This window comes from Artibeus jamaicensis, unplaced genomic scaffold (assembly GCF_021234435.1).
Source record: "Artibeus jamaicensis isolate MK-2021 breed Jamaican fruit bat unplaced genomic scaffold, CSHL_Jam_final contig_3124, whole genome shotgun sequence".
Lineage (NCBI taxonomy): Eukaryota > Metazoa > Chordata > Mammalia > Chiroptera > Phyllostomidae > Artibeus > Artibeus jamaicensis.
The window spans coordinates 32,636-53,644 of NW_026521722.1; the positions used below are offsets into that span (position 1 = coordinate 32,636).

At 41.3% G+C, this 21,009-nt stretch overlaps 2 protein-coding genes across 2 annotated transcripts in view; both read right to left on the reverse strand.

Annotated features, from left to right (window-relative positions):
* Positions 1-21,009, reverse strand: part of ZNF235 (zinc finger protein 235) — a 44,677-nt gene that overhangs the window by 21,186 nt on the left and 2,482 nt on the right. The window contains exon 2 of the mRNA XM_053663001.1: positions 19,888-19,935. Within this exon, the coding sequence (XP_053518976.1) occupies positions 19,888-19,902 (15 nt within the window). The 5' untranslated portion in view covers positions 19,903-19,935. The remainder of the gene's footprint in view (positions 1-19,887; positions 19,936-21,009) is intronic.
* ZNF112 (zinc finger protein 112) lies at positions 1,871-19,937 on the reverse strand. Its single transcript, XM_053662996.1, has 4 exons — positions 19,888-19,937; positions 19,015-19,141; positions 13,761-13,856; positions 1,871-5,714 (listed from the first exon to the last, which is right to left on the reverse strand). The coding sequence occupies exons 1-4, from the start codon at positions 19,900-19,902 to the stop codon at positions 3,232-3,234; spliced, it is 2,721 nt and encodes a 906-aa protein (XP_053518971.1). The 5' UTR covers positions 19,903-19,937; the 3' UTR covers positions 1,871-3,231.

Genomic DNA, 21,009 nt, shown 5'->3' on the forward strand with positions numbered 1-21,009 from the left:
TCTGCCTTCACTCCATATTTGTTTTAAAAAGATTTTATTTATTTTGAGAGGAGAAGGGAAGCAGGGAGAGAAGCATCAATATATACATGCTTCTCATATACACTGGTTACCTGGCCTGCAACCCAGGCATGTGACCTGACTGGGAATCGAACCACTGACCCTTTGGCTGCAGGCCAGTGCTCAATCCACTGAGCCACACCAGCCAGGGCTGCCTTTATCCCATAATATTTAGAAACACTATTTGGGTTTCTGCCTGAATAGTGCTTCCAGTATTGCAACTCTTTGATCTCAAATAAATGCTTGTTGCCTCTCACTTGGCTTTTTAACTAACTAAAAATTGCCTCGACTAATTTCCAGAGTGTGCTGCATGGAAGTGCTTCCTGCCAGGTGACTCTGGTGTTTTGGATAATCAGGACCTGTTAACGTAAATTCTATGTTATCACTATTCTGTTCAAATTGCCTATTACAAATAAACTTGACATTTACATACCTATGAAATATGGTTTGCTGGAAAAATAAAGTCATCATGCAATTTCTTTATCCTTACATGAATGACTAATCAAACATAATATCTAAGTGTTCGCAGGCCAGTTCTTCTGAGCTGACACGTGTAACACAAATTTTTGATGTTTATCTGTTACTCTGAAGCCAAACTGTTTCCCAATGCATAATTATAAAGCTGTACTTCCTCATTTGGCCACTCAAAAGAGGAACATTACATCTGGGCCTAATCTGGACAATTGTTGCTATCCGATGAAACAGAAAAATCACAATATGAGTTCTTTTAAAAAATATATTTTATTTATATTTAGAGAGAGGGGAAGGAGAAAGAGTGGGAGAGAAACATCAATGTGTGGTTGCCTCTCATGTTTGCCCTACTGGGGACCTGGCCTGCAACCCAGGCATGTGCCCTGACTGGGCATCGAACCGGCGACCCTTTGCTTCAGAGGCCTGTGCTCAATTCACTGAGCTACAGCAGCCAGGCACAATATGAATTCTTAATTATAAGGGTTACTATCTGTGTTTATTACTTTGTTAAAATTGGTCAGTGTTTGACAATTTTTTTAAAAGGTTTTATTTATTTATTTTTAGAAAGAAGGGAAGGGAGAAAGAGAGCGACAGAAACATTGGTGTGTGGTTGCCTTTCACATGGCCCTCACTGGGGACCTGGCCTGCAACCCAGGCATGTGCCCTGACTCGGAATTGAACCAGCGACCCTTTGGTTTGCAGCCTATGCTCAACCCACTGAGCTACACCAGTCAGGGCACCAACTTTTAAATGAACTACAAAAAAGAAAAAAATAAGCCAATATTTTGTTTGCCAGAGAAAACCACTGTATACACTATGGTGAGTAACCTACGTTTTCAGTAATCTACACAATGTACAAACATTATCTGTTAAGCATGTGTTTGAACATACAGGGGTGGGCAAAAGTGGGTTTCCAGTTTTTTGTATGGAAAATAACACATGGAATAAATAATACAAGAATAAACTGTTTTGTTTACTCAGAACTATAACCTACTTTAACCCACACCTATACATGTGTACAGACTTAAATTAACTGGATGAGATCCAATCCACATTTTCACTAAACAGTATGTATAATCCTTTTCTGTCATTTTAGATCTATGCTATACTTCCTGGAATTTCAAATTATAGGAACACAAAGAAGTTTTTCCAAACTCCAATATATTTAGTTTTTAAAAAGTTACCTCATAGCCCTGGCTGGTGTAGCTCAGTGGATTGAGCGTGGGCAATGTGAACCTAACAACTGTGGTTTGATTCCCAGTCAGGCACATGCCTGGGTTGCAGGCCAGTTCCCAGCAGGGGACAAAAGAGAGGCAACCATACATTGATGTTTCTCTCCCTCTCTCCTTCCCTTCCCCTCTAAAGATAAATAAATAAAATCTTTAAAAAAAAAGTTACCTCATTGTACACATCTTTTCTCACTACTTTATCAAATTATTTTATTATTTGCAGATGGGTATGTCTATTTGACACTCTGACATATATTGTATGACTGACTCTTCTCTAACAGCTCATACGTTCCACTCCCACCAACAAAATACATCATTCTTGGACACTGAGACCACCAAGTAAAAGGCAATTATCTTTATCTTCACCATCAATGTGCTTATAAAAATGTTTTAAAGATTCAGTATTTTTCTTTTCTTTGTGTGAGCAGAAGTATGGGGATGGAAAACCCGACAAAATGAATGTCCTCCAAACTCATCACAATCCTGCCTGAAGAGCTTTGAATTGGATAAAAGCTGTAATTCTTAGAAATCAGTCAGACCAGAGGGTTTTGATGGAAAGATGGAGACTAAAAGCAAGTATTATAATTTTGACATTTATTAAGAAAGTACTTTTCATTAGTGACCATTTCTGACACTGTCCAAATATTACAATAAAACTCTGCCTTAACCCACAGGGAGGAGTAAAAATTCAGTTATATAAAATGCAGGGTTCCATCTCTGCAAAGTTAACCAAAAGCATTACCAGTCTGCACTGTCTTTGAAGTGCACATATGTACACATAGCCATAGACACACACAGCTAAAGTCAAACAACAATGTACAGAAAGAGACCAGATGGTAAGAAATCCAGCTCATCGCAGCTTAAGATGGCATATAGGACAGAAATCAATCCCAACAGGGTTACAACCAAATTCATGCCATTTCAGACTGCAAATTTCCTTGCTGTCCCAAATTTCAAACAGTATTTACCTACCTGAAGTGATTATATGAAGGTTATTTGCAGTCCTCCAAATACAAGTTTTCTTGGGAGGTGAATGAGCTTAACAAAAATTTCAATACACATGTTGTCATTTAGGAAAAAGTACAGAGCACTTCCACGAAGTTGGGCAATGTCATGGCTTTATGTGCTTAGCAATGAATGAAGCTCCTCCCCTTAAGTTCTCATTCGAGTGGATACAGACTTAAGCATGCTCATCATTGTTCTCTTGTTAAATTCCCAACCATACTCTTATCTTTATAAGCCCCAGTGCCACTAGTTCAGGCATGTGCAATGACTGATGCTACATTTCTGACAAAATCCCTTATGGAATCTCTCATCTGATGGCTGTTGTGCGGTCTCCTGACTACTGTGAATGTTGAAGTTGGATTGACACATCACATTTTCATTAAAAAATTCTTTTTCTATAAGAAATCTAGTAAATGGAAAGACTCAGCACCCATTTGAAGACGTCAAAACAAAATAAAAAAAAAACATTTTACAGCGCTTCATTTCCATATGGATTCTCTGATGAAGGATAATCTTTACCATACTCTTCACTTTTATAGAATTTATCACTATGGACTCTTTGATGAATTAGAAGACCTGAGCTCCAACGGAAACCCTTACCACATGCATCGCACTTATATGGTTTCTCTCCTGTGTGGACTCTCTGATGAGCCTGAAGATTTGATCTCTGACTGAAGCCTTTTCCACACAATTCACATTTATATGGTTTTTCCCCAGTGTGGACTCTGTGATGAGCTTGAAGACTTGAAAAGCCACTGAAACCCTTGCCACACTGTTCACATTTATACGGCCTCCCTTCTGCATGGACCCTCTGATGTGCCTGAAGGCGTGAACTCTCACTGAAGCGCTTCGTGCACACCTCACATTTGTATGGTTTCCCTCCTGTGTGGACCCTCCGATGTGCTTCAAGGCGTGACCTCTGACTAAAGCCCTTCCCACACATTTCACATTTATAGGGTTTCACTCTGGTGTGGACTCTCTGATGACCTTGAAGATATGCTCTCTGACTGAAGCCCTTCCCACACACCTCACATATGTATGGTCTCTCCCCAGTGTGGACACTCTGATGGCTTTGAAGGTATGATCTCTGACTGAAGCTCTTCCCACACTCATCACATTGGTATGGCTTCTCTCCTGTGTGAACTCTCTGATGGGCCAAAAGGGTTGAGGCCTTACTGAAGCCCTTATCACATTCTCCACATTTATAGGGTTTCTCTCCTGTGTGAACCCTCTGATGAATCTGAAGATTGAAGCTCCAGCTGAATCCCTTTCCACACTCCTCACATGTGTAGGGTTTTTCTCCAGTGTGAACTCTCTGATGGCCTTGAAGGTGTGAACTCCGACTGAAGCCTTTCCCACACTCCTCACACTTGTATGGTTTCTCTCCAGTGTGAACTTTCTGATGGCCTTGAAGGTATGAATTGCGACTAAAGCCCCTCCCACATGCTTCGCACTTGTATGGTTTTTCTCCAGTGTGGACTCTCTGATGGGCTTGGAGGTATGAACTCCGACTGAATCCCTTATCACATTTCTCACATTTATAAGGTTTTTCTCCTGTGTGGACTCTCTGATGGACATTAAAAACTGATCTGTGACTGAAGCCTTTACCGCAAGCATTGCATTTGTATGGCTTCTCTGCGGTGTGGACTGTCTGATGATCTTTAAGTTTTGAGCTCCAATTGAAGCCATTTCCACATTCTTTATAGGGTTTCTCTCTGATGTGAATTTTCTGATGGCCTTGAAGATATGGGTTTTGGCTGAAACTGTTACCACATGAATGTTTATGTGGTTGTTCCCTAGAGTGGACTCTCTGATGATTCTGAAAATGTGTGGGCAGACTGAAGCCATTGCTACAGTCCTCAGAATTACAGGGAATCTCTTCCATGTGAACTCTCGGCTGAATGTTAAGATTTGAGCTACAGACAAAACCCTTCTCACATCCCACATCTGTGTATAGTTTCTCCTCAGTGTGGATTTTCCGATGAACTTGCAGATGAGAACTCTGATTAAAGACATTTCCATTCTCCTTGTATTTGTGGGGTTCCTCCCAAGTACTGACCCTAAAAATATTATTGAGGTCTAAGGTATGACTGAAGGCTTTCTCATAACTATAGAATGTCTCTCCTGTGTGAATAACTTCATACATGTTATGAGATGAGCACTGACTCAAGTTCTCACCATTTTCACATTTACATGGCGTCTCCTCTGTATGTTCTCCCTGATGGGATTGCAGATGTGAACTCTCGAGAACACAGTCATCTCCTCTATGCACACGCTGATGTTTGTGAAGAACTGAATGATAACTACAGTCCTTTCCACATGGACTGTATGTACAGGGCCCCCCTTCTGAGTCTAACTGCTGACGAACTTTAGAGCTGAAGTCATCACTGATGGCTTTTCTGTACTCATTACATGGACAAGACTTTTGCCCTGTTTGAGTTATGTCTTGATTATGCAGTGAAACCTTCATGATGTCTTCTCCACAGTCATGACAGCTGTAGTTTTTTTCTGTTGTGTGTACTCTCAGATTATCATTGTGATGTGGGAGCCCGCTGGCGTCACACTTAGAGAAATCATTTTTTATGGAATTTTGTTGACATCTACACTGATAATTACGTGACTCTAGCAGACACATTTTCCTCCAAGAATGCTGGGCTCTCCAAGATGAAAATTCTTGATTTTTTATGTAATCAGAACCATTACCTATATGAGTCAATATATAGCTCCCATCTTCAGAAATCTGCATTGGTATTCCTGCTGAAACCTGGCAGGGGGAATCCCCTTGTTGTTGCAACTTAGAAATATTTCCTTGAAAATTTTTCATGGAATCTTGACACCTGTTTAGCCCCCCTGCACTTTGTTGCCAGGTCTGCCAAGATGTCAGCTCTTTGGGAGAAAGGTAGCTTAGTCCCACTTCTTGAATAGTCTCCATATTATGTTGGTTCTCGGTTCCTATAAGGATACAGAGAATTCAGACATGTACACAGTGAATGCTTTAGTTCAGAGATTTCAAGATTTTCCACTTTGGTTAGGACATGAGACTTCAATGAACTAGAGGAATATTCATGCAACTACCAGTAAGAATACTTAGAAAATAGCTCTTCTTTGCCTACATCAGGAATGTAAGTAGTAATAGAACTCATATAATTGGGGCAATCTGCATGCTTCAAAATCAGGGCTTGGCAACACAAGCCAGACACTGAACGTAGTAGCCCTGTTCAAAGGCTGAGTAAAACCACATGCATGTTCATGGCTCGTCTGGAGATGCCAACGAGAAAACAGATGGGGATAGTCTCAAATTAGAAAGAATACTGTTTCAAGTAGACAAATGCTTTTTGTCCCAATAACAACTTTTTCTTTTTTCTCTGGCACATGGGCATGGTAATGTTTTCATTTTTTCGATTTGTAAGGAGATCGTGTGTTAAATTCTGTGCAGATGATGATGAACACAGACCTTTAATCAACGCCTGAGGCACCATATGGCGCCTATGTCTAATGAGCTATTTATCTTCATGGTAATTATTAAGTTCTTCTAAGTCACTATATGCCTTTTCATCTTCCACTCCTTTTACAAGATAAGTAATAACTCCCAAGGGCCACAGGGAGATCAGAATGTGAAAAACTGAGACTGAATTCAATTCCAAAGACATCAGGAAAAAAATGGAGGCTGAGGTAGGTAAGCAGAACCAAATTTCATGGCCCTTGTAGGTGTCCTTTGAGGCAACTTATCAAACAAAACTCAATGAACATTGACATTGGCTTGCATCATCTTACTGGAAACTTAGTTTCATGTTTAGGGGATCTGAGTCACTAAAAGAGTTGAAGACAGGCACATGTGGGTGGAAATGGCCTTTCACTTAGTCATTAAAGCTCAGATTATAAGAAAACAGCAGAGCTTCATGATTCAATGAGCAATTCAACTGAGGACAACTGGTTCAACCGGGTTAAAGAGCAGCATGTGCTTTCCTAACACTTGGCAGTGCGTTAATTTTCTACAGCACCCAGAGAAGAAAGCAGTATGAATTATATATTTCATAACATATTATCTTCAAACATAATCATTCTTCCTTATCTGTTTGTGCCTGTCTCTCGACACTGGAAGGTATTTTGCACAAGGACACTTTGTTTTGTGCACTGAATTACCCTCACTGCCTACAACACTCCTAGCAAATAGTAGTTGTGCAATAAGCATAGTCCACAGTAAGAGTCATTCTCACTGAACTAAACGGGCATGTATATGTAACTTGTTTTTGCATGGGAAAAGAGACAGTGATGGAAGTTTTGCTGCAAAACTGAAAGGCCGTAGGTGAAGTATGGCAATGCTCAGGGTCTCTATCACGTGCTGAAGAGAAAAGCAAAGGTCAAAGGAATCTCCTGCAGACTGAATCTCTTTAATTTGTTTAAAGATTATTTATTTATTTATTTATTTATCTTTAGCGAGGGAAAGGGAGGGAGAAAGAGAGGGAGAGAAACACGTGTGGTTGCCTCTCGTGTGCTCCCTACTGGTGACCTGGCCTGCAACCAAGGCATGTGCCCTGACTGGGAATCAAACCGGTGACCCTCTGATTCACAGGTCAGTGCTCAGTCCACAGAGTCACATCAGCCCGGGCTGAATGTTTTTTTATTTTTTAAATAACCTTTAGGTTGATGTATTTCTTGTCACTCAAAATCTCACCCGTAGCTCCACTCTATCTCCAAGTTAAAAAAAGGAAAAGGCCACACTGATGACTGAGTGACGTCACAGTCTGACACTACCCTGCGTTGACTGCAGGGTAGCTCTTATGGCTTCTCCTTAAGATCTCAGTACTTTAAAAAATGCTATGATTTGCCTGGCTTCTTAAAGGTGAATCTTCAATTATTATATTAATATTTTATCATCTAAAGGTGAAAGAAGGTATATTACAGGACGCATGCCAGATAAAGTAAACAGCTTATATGTAAGAAGCCTGGGCTTTATGCTAGAATTAACCATAAGGCTTATAGCTTTGCTTTGGGACCATCAAAAACATTCAATATTCATCCACGAAGACAGTTTAAGAGGTCGTGTTTCTTTGGAACTGACGTGGTAGCTTGAGAATCTGAAAGCAGCTTGCCAGTCAATTCACAAAGCAACTTTTTCAATACACATTTGTACAAAATTTACGATATTAGAATCTCTCAAATACATAAAAGAGATTCAAGTTTCTTTCTGACCAATGGTTTTAAGGTTAAAGGCGGAGAGGGGGAAAATGTGATTTCACTTAGGTTCAGCCTCTTGTGGAAAAGATCACACAGTTAACAGCATTGCCTTTCATTTCCTTTAATCAACAGTGCATAATAAAGCACCTTGTCATTTCCACAGCCCAACATTTAAGTTGTATTTTCATATCAACAGTAGAGTACTGATGAGAAATTGTGTGCAATCAAATGTATAAATAGACTTTATTTGATGGGGAAAATATGCACTGCAAAAAAGCACTGAAAGACCTTGCTAGAAGGAGAATTTACTTTATCTTCCTAGTAATCCTTCCTTACAGTTTGAGAAAATCAACCATTCCAGCATCTTATATTAAATCACTCAATAATGAAGATGTCGTCTTTATCGTAAATACCAAATCTTTAAATTTAATACTTTGCCATAATCAATTACGAGAAAAATCTGTTTATATTTTTCCTTCCTTTTCTTCTTCCTCTTTTTTTAAAAGTTCTCATTATTATTTTTTAAAATATTTTATTTATTTATTTTTTAGAGAGAGGGGAGGAGAAGGAGAAAGAGTGGGAGAGAAACACACCCCCGATCCCTACACAGCCTCTTTTTTTTTAAAGATTTTATTTATTTATCTTTAGAAGGGAAGGGAAGGAGGAAGAGAAATATCAGTGTGTGGTTGCCTCTTGTGTGTCCTTGCTGGGAACTGGCCTGCAACTCAGACATGTGCCCTGACTGGGAATTGAAGTGAGATCCTTTAGTTCACAGGCCCGCGCTCAATCCACTGGGCCACACCAGCCAGGGCTCTTCTTTAATAAACAATACTCAAGAATATCAACTCAGAATATTGAATGTAAACTGTAATTGAAAAAAATTTTTTAAAGCAAAGGAACTAGAAATAACAGAACATCAACTCAGGCAACCCAGGCTTATATTACCCTGCTTCGTTAACATGCTTTTAGATCAGTGATTTTCAACTATTTCATCTCATGGCACACATAAACTAATTACTGAAATTCTGAGGCACACCAAAAAATATATTTTTGCAGATCTGTCAAAAATATAGGTATAATTTTGAAATTCACACTGGATGGCTATTGTTGTGCCAGCTGTTGTCATTTTTGTATTTGACAATCTAAGAAAAAAGAGGTCAGTGCCCATGACTAAATACTTAGGTATTGCATGTTTTAAAAATTCTTATGGCACACCGTTGAAAAGTGCTTGACAGTAAGAAAAATTAAGGCATTTTCTGGACAGAAGATACAGTAACAATGTTTTGATTACAAATACTTAAACTACTGTCTCAAGGGCTACTCTATTAAACACACCTGAGGCTTATCTTTCTTTTAACAGAATATATTTGACCTTTATTGACTTTTGGTCTGTTTCTACCTTTTTTGTGTAATGACTGAATAAATTCTAAATTTGTTTTGGAAGGTTATTAATTATTCATTCAATTGCTTTAATAGACACAGGCCTATTTGTATTGTCTATTTTTTCTTGTGTATGTTTTAGAGAATTGTGTCTTTTGAGGAACTGGTCCATTTCACCTAGGTTATTAAATTTATGGTCATAAGACCACCGGTCAAGATGGCGGCACACGTAAACATGGTACTCGAAGCACCCAGGAATCACTTCAAAAATACAACTAAACTACAGAACAACCATCACTCAGAACTGCCTGAAATCTAGTTGAAAGGAAGTTCTACAACTAGGGATTCAAAGAAGAAGCCACATCAAAACTAGTAGGAAAGGCAGAGATACAAAAGGGGTGGTCTCACACCGACATGTGGAAGTTTAAAATTGGGAGGGATATTTCAGATGCGGGGGGTACTCCCTGAGGAGTCGGGGGTCCCAGTGCCAGGAGGACAAGTCCCCATAACCTCTGGCTCTAAAAACCACCAGGGATTGAAGCTGAAGGAGACAGAGGGCTTCTGGAGTACCAGGCAATTCCTCTAAAAGGGCCTGTGCATGGACTTATTACCTAGACTCACTACCACTTAACTCCAGCACTGGGGTAGCAGTTTAAAAGGAACAAGGGACATATGGGGAGGAACTGAATTGTATGGCATCAGGTGAGTGATGGAAGAGGCCACTGTTCTTTTTCTGAGACCTACCCCGCCCCACGCACAGAACCAATATCTGGGTCTCCATCGACCTGGGTCACACTGTTTCCCCTGCCCTGGTGATTCCCTGAGACCCCATCCCACTTAACTTGGAGGCCCACCTGAGCCATATCCAGTGGCTTTTCCATACCACTGGCCTCTCTTGCCTCATGCTTCAGACTTTCCCAAAATCTCTCAGTATCTGGCCTCAGCTTACCCCTTACCTCTTGCTGGGTGGCCCTAGGCCTGGCATTAGTGGCAGCCTGCCTTGGTACAAACTTTGGTCTCTTTTGGGCACCTCCAAGCTAAACACAAGCAGCAGCCATCTGTAGCTTGTACCAGAACAAAGGCAGGGCACAGGTGGTGGCTGACTTGCCACCTCCCGGGACACCCCACAGCCAGTGCACCTAGTGGACAGCTTCAGACAAAGCCAGATTACAACCCTACCACCCCCATGAGCGACACACTCGAGGGGCAGACTCAGTGAGCACCAAAGCCCCACCAAAGCAAGTCCTGCTCCGCAGCGTCAACTCCTGCTCAGCAGCTCCTTCACTGTAGTTGCGGTGGGTCCTTGCAGTTGATTGGGCTGGGGGTCAGTCCTTCCCAGTGATGCCAAGAACAACGGGGCAGGGCACACAGCCCACAGAGGGGTGCACCGGGAGCACCGGGCTCAGGTGACAGGGGAGATTGCACCACTGGGCCCTACAAGACATCTGCTATATAAGGCCACTCTACCAAGCCCAGGAGACACAGCGGCTCTACCTAATACACAGAGACAAAATAGAGAAGCAGCCAAAATGCAAAGTCAAAAGAAACAGGTCCAAAATCAAAGAAGAGGAGAAATCTCCAAAAAAAAAGAACTAAATGAAGTGGACCAAGCAGACTATCAGATGCAGAGTTCAAAACGATGGTTATAAGGGTGCTCAAGAAACTTAGTGAGAACTTCAGCAGCATAAAAAAGGATATAGAAACCACATTAAAGAACCAGTCACAAATGAAGGATACACTAACTGAAATGAAGAATAATTTCTAGGGAGTCAACAGTAGAACAGATGACGCTGAGAATCAAATCAGCGACTTGGAATATAAGAAAGCAAAACACCCCCAAACTAGAACAGCAAGAAAAAAAAAAGAATCCATTAAAAAATGAACATAGTGTAAGAAGCCTATACAACAACTAAAAGCATACCAATATTTGCATCATGGGGATGCTGGAAGAAGAAGTGACAGAACAAGAAACTGAAAATCTATTTGAAGAAAGAATGACAGAAAATTTCTCTCACCTGGTGAAGGAAATAGACATACAAGTTCAGAAAGTGCAGAGAATCCCAAACAAGATGAACCCAAAGAGACCCACACCAAGTCACATCATAATTAAAGTAGCAAAGGTTAAAGACAAAGAAACAAGCTTAAAAGTCACAGGAGAAAAGCAGTTAGTTACCTACAAGGGAGCTCCCAGAAGACTGATTTCTCAAAAGAAACTTCGCAGGTCAGAAGGGAGTGGCAAGACATATTCAAAGTGACAAAAAGCAGGGACCTACAGCCAACATTACTCTACCCAGCAAAGCTGTCATTTAGAATCGAAGGGCAGATAAAGAGCTTCCTAGAGAAGAAAAAGCTAAAGAAGTTCATCACCACCAAAGCAGTATCACATGAAATGTTAAAGGGTCTTCTTTTAGAAGGAAAAAAAGATAAAAAATATGAGCTATAAAATGACAATAAATATTTATCAACAACTGAATCTAAAAATTAAAACAAATGAACAAGAACAAAAAGTAGATGCACAGACACAGAGAACATTTTGACAAGTGCCACATGGGAAGTAGGCTGGGAGACGGGTGAAAAAGGTGAATGATCAATAAGTACAAATCAGTGGTTACAGAACACTCATGGGGATGTAAAGTACAGCACAGGGAATATAATCAATATTCTAACAACTCTGTATGGTGTCACATGGCTATGAGGTTTTATCAGGATGATCATTTAATAAGTTAGATAATGTCTAATCATGGGTGTGTACGCCTGGAATTAATATAATACTGTATGCCAACTGTAATTATAAAATAATGATTTTAAAAAGTTTGTGGCCATAGAATGTGTTCATAATATTCCTTTATTATCCTTTTAAAGCCCACAGGTTCGGAGGTTGTGTTTCCTCTTTCATTTCTGATATTTGTAATTTGTGTCCTCTTTTTTCTTGTCAGCCTGGCTAAAGTTTTGTATCAATTTTATTCATTTTTCCCAAGAACCAGTTTTTAGTTTTATTGATTCTCAACTTCTGTTTTTAATTTCTTTGATTTCAGCTCCAATTCTTCTCCTTTTCATTTGCTTACTTTGGATTGAATTTGCTCTTCTTTTTCTAGTTACCTATGGTGGATGCTGAGATGATTGATTCTAGTTCTTTCCTCTTTTCTATGCATTTAATGCTATGAAGTTTTTGCTGTATCTCACAAATTTTGATATGTTGTTTTCATTTTCATGTCACCCAAAATAGTTTTTAATTTCTTGAGATGTCTTCGTTGACCCATGTGTTATTTAACCTCCATGTGTTTTGTTTGGGGTTTTCCAGTAATTTAATTTACTGATTTTTAGTTTAATTCCATTTTGGCCTTAGAGCAGAAATTTATGATTTTTTAAAATTTTTATTCTTTTAAATTTGTTAAGGTGTGACTTATGGCCCACACTTCCTATGAACTTGAGAAGAAGAGTTCTTTTCTGAATTATCTACGTTAACAATGGATCCAACATCCAACTCCATGCCATGAAGCTATCACTTTAGAATTACTTTTAACTCAGTCCACAGGGGAAAATATATAATGTTATAAAAACAAAAACAAGGTTATGTGGGGTGGGGGCAGAGAAACTCCGCTGTTTCTCTTTTTCCCTGTAGAAAGTGACATTCAACTTGGGACAGAAAAGGAGATCAGAGCAGAAGAAACATCACCAGGATGTTTGGACTCACACAACTGTCCAACTCGAAAATTCTACTTCAAAACTGTAGTTAGGTTAAGTGACTATATAGGTGTTAGAGGATGGGAGGGGAAGAGGAGAGGACAGAACAGGAAGATAAAGAGCTAAGCGTATGAATAGGAACTTAATCGCCAATGCAAAAATGTCTCACCTGAAATTGCTGCATGGGAAGGGTCAATCATAATGCTGGCATTGCTCATGTTTGGTACTTACTCTAGTTGACTGGTGATTCTTAATCTTTTAGAAATAATGGCTACCCACCTATGAATAATCAAGGACACCTAAAGAGTTAGACTTAGGACAAACATTCATGAGATGACAGAACACATTCTGGAGACTCCTTCAATTAAACAGATTTCTTCTATACCCACCAGCTATCTAACAGAGGATTTGTGACAGCAAAGACCACGTATCCACTACCCAATCCCTGCATTCAGTCAAAGCAGAGAGAAAATCAAGTCAAGGAACCGGAAGCGGAAGCATAAACGACCAGTGTGATGGGCAGCAGTGAGGCAGTGCAGCCGGAAGACAATGAATGAGCAAACAACAGTAGGAAAATAAAGAAAGCTAGAGGGGGTTGAGGAGACAGACACTTCAGGTTTCATAGCCACTAGCTACTTTAGATTTTACCATGTGGGAAATGGAAAGCCATTAGAGTTTAAACAGAGACGTGGTATCTTCCGACTCATGTTTTGAAGGGGCTCTTTGGCTGCTAGGTTACTGCTGGACCGTTCTTACCTGAACACCCATCTCTCTGGGTTTCTGTCCCCACCGTCACACACTTTTCTTCTCTCTCCAGCTGGCATATAAGGTCTGGTTTGAAGGGCTGATTCCCTGCAAAAAGGCAAGGAGAGAAAACATTTTTAATTTGAAAGTCCAATTTATCTTTTTCTTTACTCTCTGAATCATGCTTTTGGTGTCCAAAGAATGCTTTGAAGATTTTTCCTCTGTTCCTTATAGACAAGTTTCATACCTTTACATTTACATTAGATCTCTTATCTATTTTGAGTTAATTTTTTGTGAGGTGTGACGCACACACAGAGATCATTACAGGTATCCAAAGTTTCTGCTCTGCCTGTTGAAAAGACTACCTCTCCATGGCTGGTGTGGCACAGTGGATTGAGTGCCAGCCTGCAAACCAAACGGTCAACGGTTTGATGTCCAGTCAGGGCATATGCCTGGGTTGTGGGTTACTGGGTTGTGCCCCCAAGTAGGGAGCATGCAAGAGGCAACCACACATTGATGTTTTTCTCCCTCTCTTTCTCCTTCCCTTCCCCTTGGTCTAAAAATAAATAAATAAATAAATAATTTTAAAAAGACGAAAAAGACTACCTCTCCACTGAATTGTCTTGGTACCTGTAATACATCTAAAACAGTTTCAGAATTGCTTCTTCCCTATACCACTATAAAAATAAGCCCACTGAAGAGTATTGAGATTGCAGTTCATTCTCTCCTCCCTCTACCACTGTACCTAAAACTAAAGGTAAAACGTTATATAAAATACAGTGTTCCTTAGCTACTCCCGTAAGTTCTTTCTTTTCAAATGTGGTTATGGTATCAATTTCAAACACAACTGAGTGCATTTATTGCATTTTCCTTTCAGAGTATCATTCCTTTGCAATCTAATTTTTGTAATGTGTTGAACTAACATATTTTGAGAAGTCCAAACTAAAGATATATTCAACAGGTGTGATTCCCTCCAACATTTCTCCTACACTGTTACTTCCAACCCCTATTAAAAACTAACTTCGTGCCCTGGCTGGTGTGGCTCAGTAGATCAAGTGTGGGGCTAAGAACCAAAGGGTCATCAGTTTGATTCCCAGTCAGGGCACATGCCTGGGTTGCGGGCCAGGTTCCTAGTAAGGGCCACGTGAGAGGCAACCACCCACTAATGTTTCTCTTTTTCCACCCCCTCCTCTAAAAATAAATACATAAAATCTTTAAAAATATATAAAAATAAAAATGAGCTTAAAAATTTAATTTTGTGGTTTTCTGATTAATCCTTTTGCTTCTTCTAATTAAAGATAAGCAGAGATACATATAGTTACTCATTTCCTCTTCTTTCTTTCAGAAATTATACTGCGCTATTAATGCTGTTTTGTATTTTGTTCTCTCTAGGAAAAATTCCTAGAATTGAATTGCTAGGAAAGGGTTAATACACAGTTTTGTTAGATGTTATCAAATTTCCCTCTTTTGGGGTTGTATTGTCTTGTATTCCCACTTTCAATGTATGAAAGTATTTTCTTTCCCAAGGCTTTTCGCAAAAAAAGTTTTAAAACTTTTGCCAATCCCATGGGTCAGAAATGGTATTTCAGTATAATTTCAATTAACCATCTCTTGTTTTGAGTAAAACTGAACAACTATTCGTATGTATACATTCACATGTATTTATTATTATTTTTAAAAGATTTTATTTATTTATCTTTAGAGGGGAAGGGAAGGAGAGAGGGAGAGAAACATCACTGTGTGGTTGCCTCTCGTGTGTCCCCTGCTGGGAACTGGCCTGCAACCCAGGCCTGTGCCCTGACTGGGAATCGCAGGCCCGCGCTCAATCCACTGAGCTGCACCAGCCAGGCACATATATTTATGCATGTATGTGAACGTGTGTGTGCACACCCCCCCACCCCACTTCTTAGCTCTATTCCTGAGACCAAGACAGGAGAACAACCCACTGGCAATAACAATACTCAACACCCAGACCTTGGCGTTAAACACCACCCTCTAATAAGAGGATGAAGGCAGAGCTGGAGCAAAGCCCTGGGTTGGCCACACTGTTCATTTGGTTTTCCACAAGACGGCTCTGGTAGCCCTTGGTTGTCTTTAACATCATTTGAAAAGTTTTGTTAGACTGTATTGTGACAGCTGATAGTGCATTTAAAAAACAGCTCTTCAAAACTGGAGAAGTTTTGTGTAACCATTTTAATACTGAAGATGGAAGGAAATGCACAACATTTTCGGTATCTTATGCTTTGTTATTTCAAGGAAGGTAGAAACACAAACAAAAAAGAGATTTGTGCAGTGTATGGAGAAGGTGCTGGGACTGATCAAATGTGTCAAAAGTGGTTTGTGAGGTTTCGTGCTGGAGATTTCTCGCTGGATGACTGCTCCCCAGTTGGGTCGACCAGTTGAAGTTGGCAGTGATCAAATCGAGATGTTAACTGAGAACAATGAACATTATACCATGCGTGAGGTCAGTGACATACTTAAAATATCCAAACCAATAGTTATTGGTAAAAATAAAAAAATATGTCTTTTATTTTATGGAAAAAACTAAACAGCCTTTTTGGCCAACCCAAAAGAAGATGAGTATAAGTCAAGAAAGTGTTTTTAAAAATGTTGGGGTATATTACAAGGGCAAAAAAGAGCTTCAAAAGGCTAGATTTGGGATCATTTTAGCAGCAAAATAATGACAGCAGTAAATCATAAGCCATGTTAAAGAACATTTCACAAACCCCTGGAAATAACAACAAATAAATGAGGCAGGGTCTTGCTCACTGCAGAAAGTCACGTGCTGACCGCTCAATGCGAGGGAAGTTCTAAGACTGAAAATCATCGTTCTGTAATGACCATGGCAAAGACTGGAGAAGGCAAGAATCATCACTGGATGATAGTTTGGGTGGTCTTAGAGTGCTGCATTATGCCCTCCCTAGTGTGGCTCAGTGGGTTGGGCATCGTCACATGAGCCAAAAGGTTGCTGGTACAATTCCTGGTCGTGGAACTTGCCTGGGCTCGCGCCAGATCCCCAGTTGGGGGGCACGTGAGAGGCAACAGATCAATGTTTCTCGGACATCGATGTTTCTCTCTGTTTTTCTCTCTCCCTTCCCCTCTATCTAAAAAAATAAATAAAATAATAAAATCTTTTTAAAGAAGTACTGCCTTGTGATTCCAAGAGGAAAAACAGCAGTAGTGTTATGGTAGAGCAATGGGACCCCCTGACTGGGCGATCACAATGAACATCACCAACGGGGGACAGAGGCCATGTCTCTGGATGCGATGCCCTGAAATGGACACACCGCTACCACTGCAGACTTCCAGCCCGCAAGGATGGCCTGGGTCAAATGTGAGGAAATATTAGGAATGTTCTACTAAAACAGGGGGGACGGGGTAACAGCACCCTTCAAAGACGTCAGTCACAGAAGATGAAGGAATGCTGCGGAAATGTTCCTAATTAAAGGAGGTTAAAGGGACATGACCGCAAGACGAGATTCCAGCTCTGTCTTACTCTGGAGGGAGAAAAATATGCTAGAAGGAACAGAAGTGGCTCCATTGATAAAATTACAGCGTAAATGACAAGAGTGGATAAAAGCATTATTTCTGCACTGGGGAAATGTAAGAAAATACTCTTACTTCTACAAAATATTGTGTTCATTAAAGAATTAACCGTGCCCCAACGAGGCCTGGCCTTTGCCTGCAGCTCTCGCGAGGTGACTTCTAAGCCCCTGGAACGCCCCACGTAGTAGGAGTCTCTTTTTTACCCAGAAGTCTTGGGCCACGCCAGAGATTTTAACAACGTGATTTATGGTGGGGGCTTTGAGCCACGTGACATCAGCTTGCTTTGCAGACAGACTGGACACTAAGGAAAACCAGAGGTCTAACCACGTCCGCACAACCACGCCCAGTAAAAGCTCTGGACACCAAGGCTCAGGGGCAGTGCGCCACGGGCGCTGGGAAGAGTTAGTGCCGCCCGTGACTCCGCTGGAAGATGACAACTGGCAGCTGGTGTGGAAACCCTCCTGGGCTCTGCCCCAGACACCCCTTCCCTTGGCTGACTATATAAACCTATTTCCGTTCCATGTAATAAACTACAACCACGAGTATAACAGCTTTCAGTGAGCCCTGCCTGGTGTGGCTCAGTGGATTGACCGCTGGCCTGTGAACCAAAAGGTCACTGGTTTGATTCCCAGTCAGGGCACATGGCTGAGTTGTGGGCCTGGTCCCCAGTTGGGAGCGTGTGAGAGGCAACCACACATTGAGGTTTCTCTCCCTCCCTTCTTCTCTTTAAAAAAAGGGGGAGCAGAGAGGCAAGGGAGAAGAATGGGGGGAAATTAGGACAGCTATAATAGAAAAACAGGAATAAACAAACAAACAGCTTTCAGTGAATTCTGAGAGTCTTATCACACTTCAGGGTGGTCTTGGGGACCCCTGAACTTGCAATTGGTCTGAGTTTAGTCTTGGAGACTACCAAACTCTGCACACATGCTGAAGTATTTGGTAATAAAAGGAGATGATATGTGTATGTTACCTGCAAATGGTTCAGAAAAGAATATTATGAATGTACATATATTTACATACATATATGAAAGTTATATGGAGAGTAAATATGAACGTAAATGATTAAGCAAAGGGGTAAAATGTACTTATAGGTGAAGCTGGGTAAAAACTACAGAGGTGTTCTATATTTTTACTTTGGTAAATATTCTGTAAGTTTCAAGTTATTTACCAATATATTGTTAAAACAAAAAACCTCTGAAAATTCAAGTTAATAGTTACCGACACCCTGAGGAAAAAAAAAACGGAACAACTAAATTAATTTCACAACAAACCAACAGCGGCAGGACCACAATATGCTCCTTTACAGCTCAAGGGACAGATCTACACATGAACAGCGACATCGGCAACATCTTGTCTCTGCTCTGACCGCTGTGGCTCGGTTGGGGGGCGTCGTCCTGCAAAGCAAAGGGCTACTGATCAGGGCACATGCCTGAGTTGCAAGATCAGTGCACCAGTGGGGTACAAACAAGAGGCAACTGATAGATGTTTCTCTCTCACAAGGATGTTTCTTTCCCTCTCTTCTTCCCTCCCTTCCCCTCTCACTCTAAAAAATAAATAAAATCTTATAAAAAAAAATCTTGTCTTTGTTGCACAGAGATTATTAGAACTCTTAGCTGCCCAAGCTCTGAGGATGATTTCGGGGGTCCTGGAGCCTCAGCACCTGAGCACACGAAGACACCCAAGTGGCTGACACTGAGTCACTGAGGGCGCCAGTCCTCACCCAGGGAGACGAGGTTCCGGAAGTTCTCCAGCATCACGTCTCGGTACAGCATCCTCTGGGACGGGTCCAGCAGCCCCAGCTCCTCCTCCGTGAAGACCACAGCCACGTCCTTGAAGGTCACCGCCTCCTACAACACCAAACACACACACAGTATGTTTACACAAAGGGGGCAGCTATGAGAAAGTGTACAGGATGTTGTTCTGGCTTCTGAGGCACCCCAGTCACATTTAAGGAGCTGCCTCTGTTTGCCTTCCATAATGCTAACTCCATCTACCACCACGGCTGCAAGAAAAATAATCCTTGTACTTCACATCGCTACCTTTTGTTAGCACACCTACAGGTAAGACCCTGGAACTCTTGCTATATCACGGGCTGCTAATCATTAATTTTTTTTTTTTTTTAGAAAGGCAGACTGCCACGTGCAGCGCCTCATTGGGATGTGTCTGGAGTCTCAGAGGCTTGACTACCCTACGTTCTCCTTCAAATGGACCTTGAGAGCTTGTGTGGAGGTTCTAGCAGGGGAGCGCTACTCGTATACCCTTGACCTTGACCAGGTCACGTTCCCAGTTGCAGAGGCTCGTGAGAGGCAACCACTCATTGAAGTTTCTCTCCCTCTCTTTTTCCCTTCCTTTCACTCTGTCTAAAATAAATAAATAAAATAAACTTTCTAGTCTCTTTTACACTATTACTCGCGAAATAAAATGAAAAAATACTGAAAGGAAATTTTTAAAAAATGAAACAAACAGCATGTCAGGTAAGCGGTATTAAACGTCTGTGGTCATTCTTTATACTTCTCAAGGAAGAGAAAACCAGTATCCACTTCCTGAGAAGTCAAATAACACGTTAAGTGACAGAAATAAAAACCCAACTCACCTGGAACTTGGTCATTTTCTCTTTCTTCTCTTATGGAAAGCGGGAGACCTGAGAACAAGATAAGAACGAAGCCATGAGAGAAAGAGAAATAGGTCTTTGTGCGAACTGGAAAAGGGTGTCCCTTCCCCAGGCAGACGCTGTGCCACGCACGCCGCAGCAGGCAGAGCGTGAGCTGGACTCCAGCGTTCGCAAGGCAGCCTCCGCGGCCCTGCCCAGCAGTCCCCACACGCCTCGTGGCTCCTGCGCTGCTCCCGATCCTGGGAAATGTGGGAAAGGAGAGGCGGTGGAATGTACTAGTTAAAGTGGACTCTGGCCCTGGCCGGCGTGGCTCAGTGGGCTGGGCATCATTCCTCAAGGGAAAAACGTGACTGGTGGATTCCTGGTCGGGGCACATGCCTGGGTTGCAGGTTCTACAAAGGCAACTGATTGATGTTTCTCTCTCATGTCAATGTTTCACTCCCTCTCTTTCTCCCTCCCTTCCCCTCTCTCTAAAAATATATAAATAAAATCTTTTTAAAAAAATGGTGACAATTCCTTTTAAAACCAGACACTGCTATATATATATTGGCCACGCACGGCTCTCCATGTTTACATACACGGCTGTATTAGTGAACCTCCCCAGGCTCCGCCTCTGTGATCCACAACATTAGGATAAAAACACCAGCACTACCGGAGCGTTGTTAGACGTATACGCGTGAGGAGTGGAAAAGCACTGTAATACGTACAAACACTTTCTATTGTCTTGTAGCTGCAAAGAAGCAGATGCTACTCTACATCATAAAACTGGCCTTGCCCTTGTGTCTTTAAGGCACGCAGGTGGCAGGGATTATAGCTTCCTACTTCATAATTTGTGGCCTGGGTAAATGCCGTAGGTTTGGATTGAGACCCTCCTGAAAGGTTTAATGGCACATTGTCTTCCCATGCGGATATAATGAAAGATGCTACTACGTTTCTCAGCCGCAAAACGTACTGACTCAGCGCTCCGCCCTTGGAAGGATTTGGAAGGCAGAAGTTTCATTTCTTTGGGTTCTTCCTCAAGATTATTCACTGTTCTCAATGGATATTGTTAGTTCCCTTACTTACTGTTCCCGGGCAACTGCAAGGTCACCTGTTAAAGAGAAA

Excerpts from the sequence above, each read along its gene's own strand:
- ZNF112 (XM_053662996.1), bottom strand. Across the intron at positions 13,857-19,014 it reads CCGGAACCTCGTCTCCCTGG|GGAATCAGCCCTTCAAACCA; the intron begins GTGAGGACTGGC and ends GCCTTTTTGCAG. Across the intron at positions 5,715-13,760 it reads CCAGAGAGATGGGTGTTCAG|GAACCGAGAACCAACATAAT; the intron begins GTAAGAACGGTC and ends GTATCCTTATAG.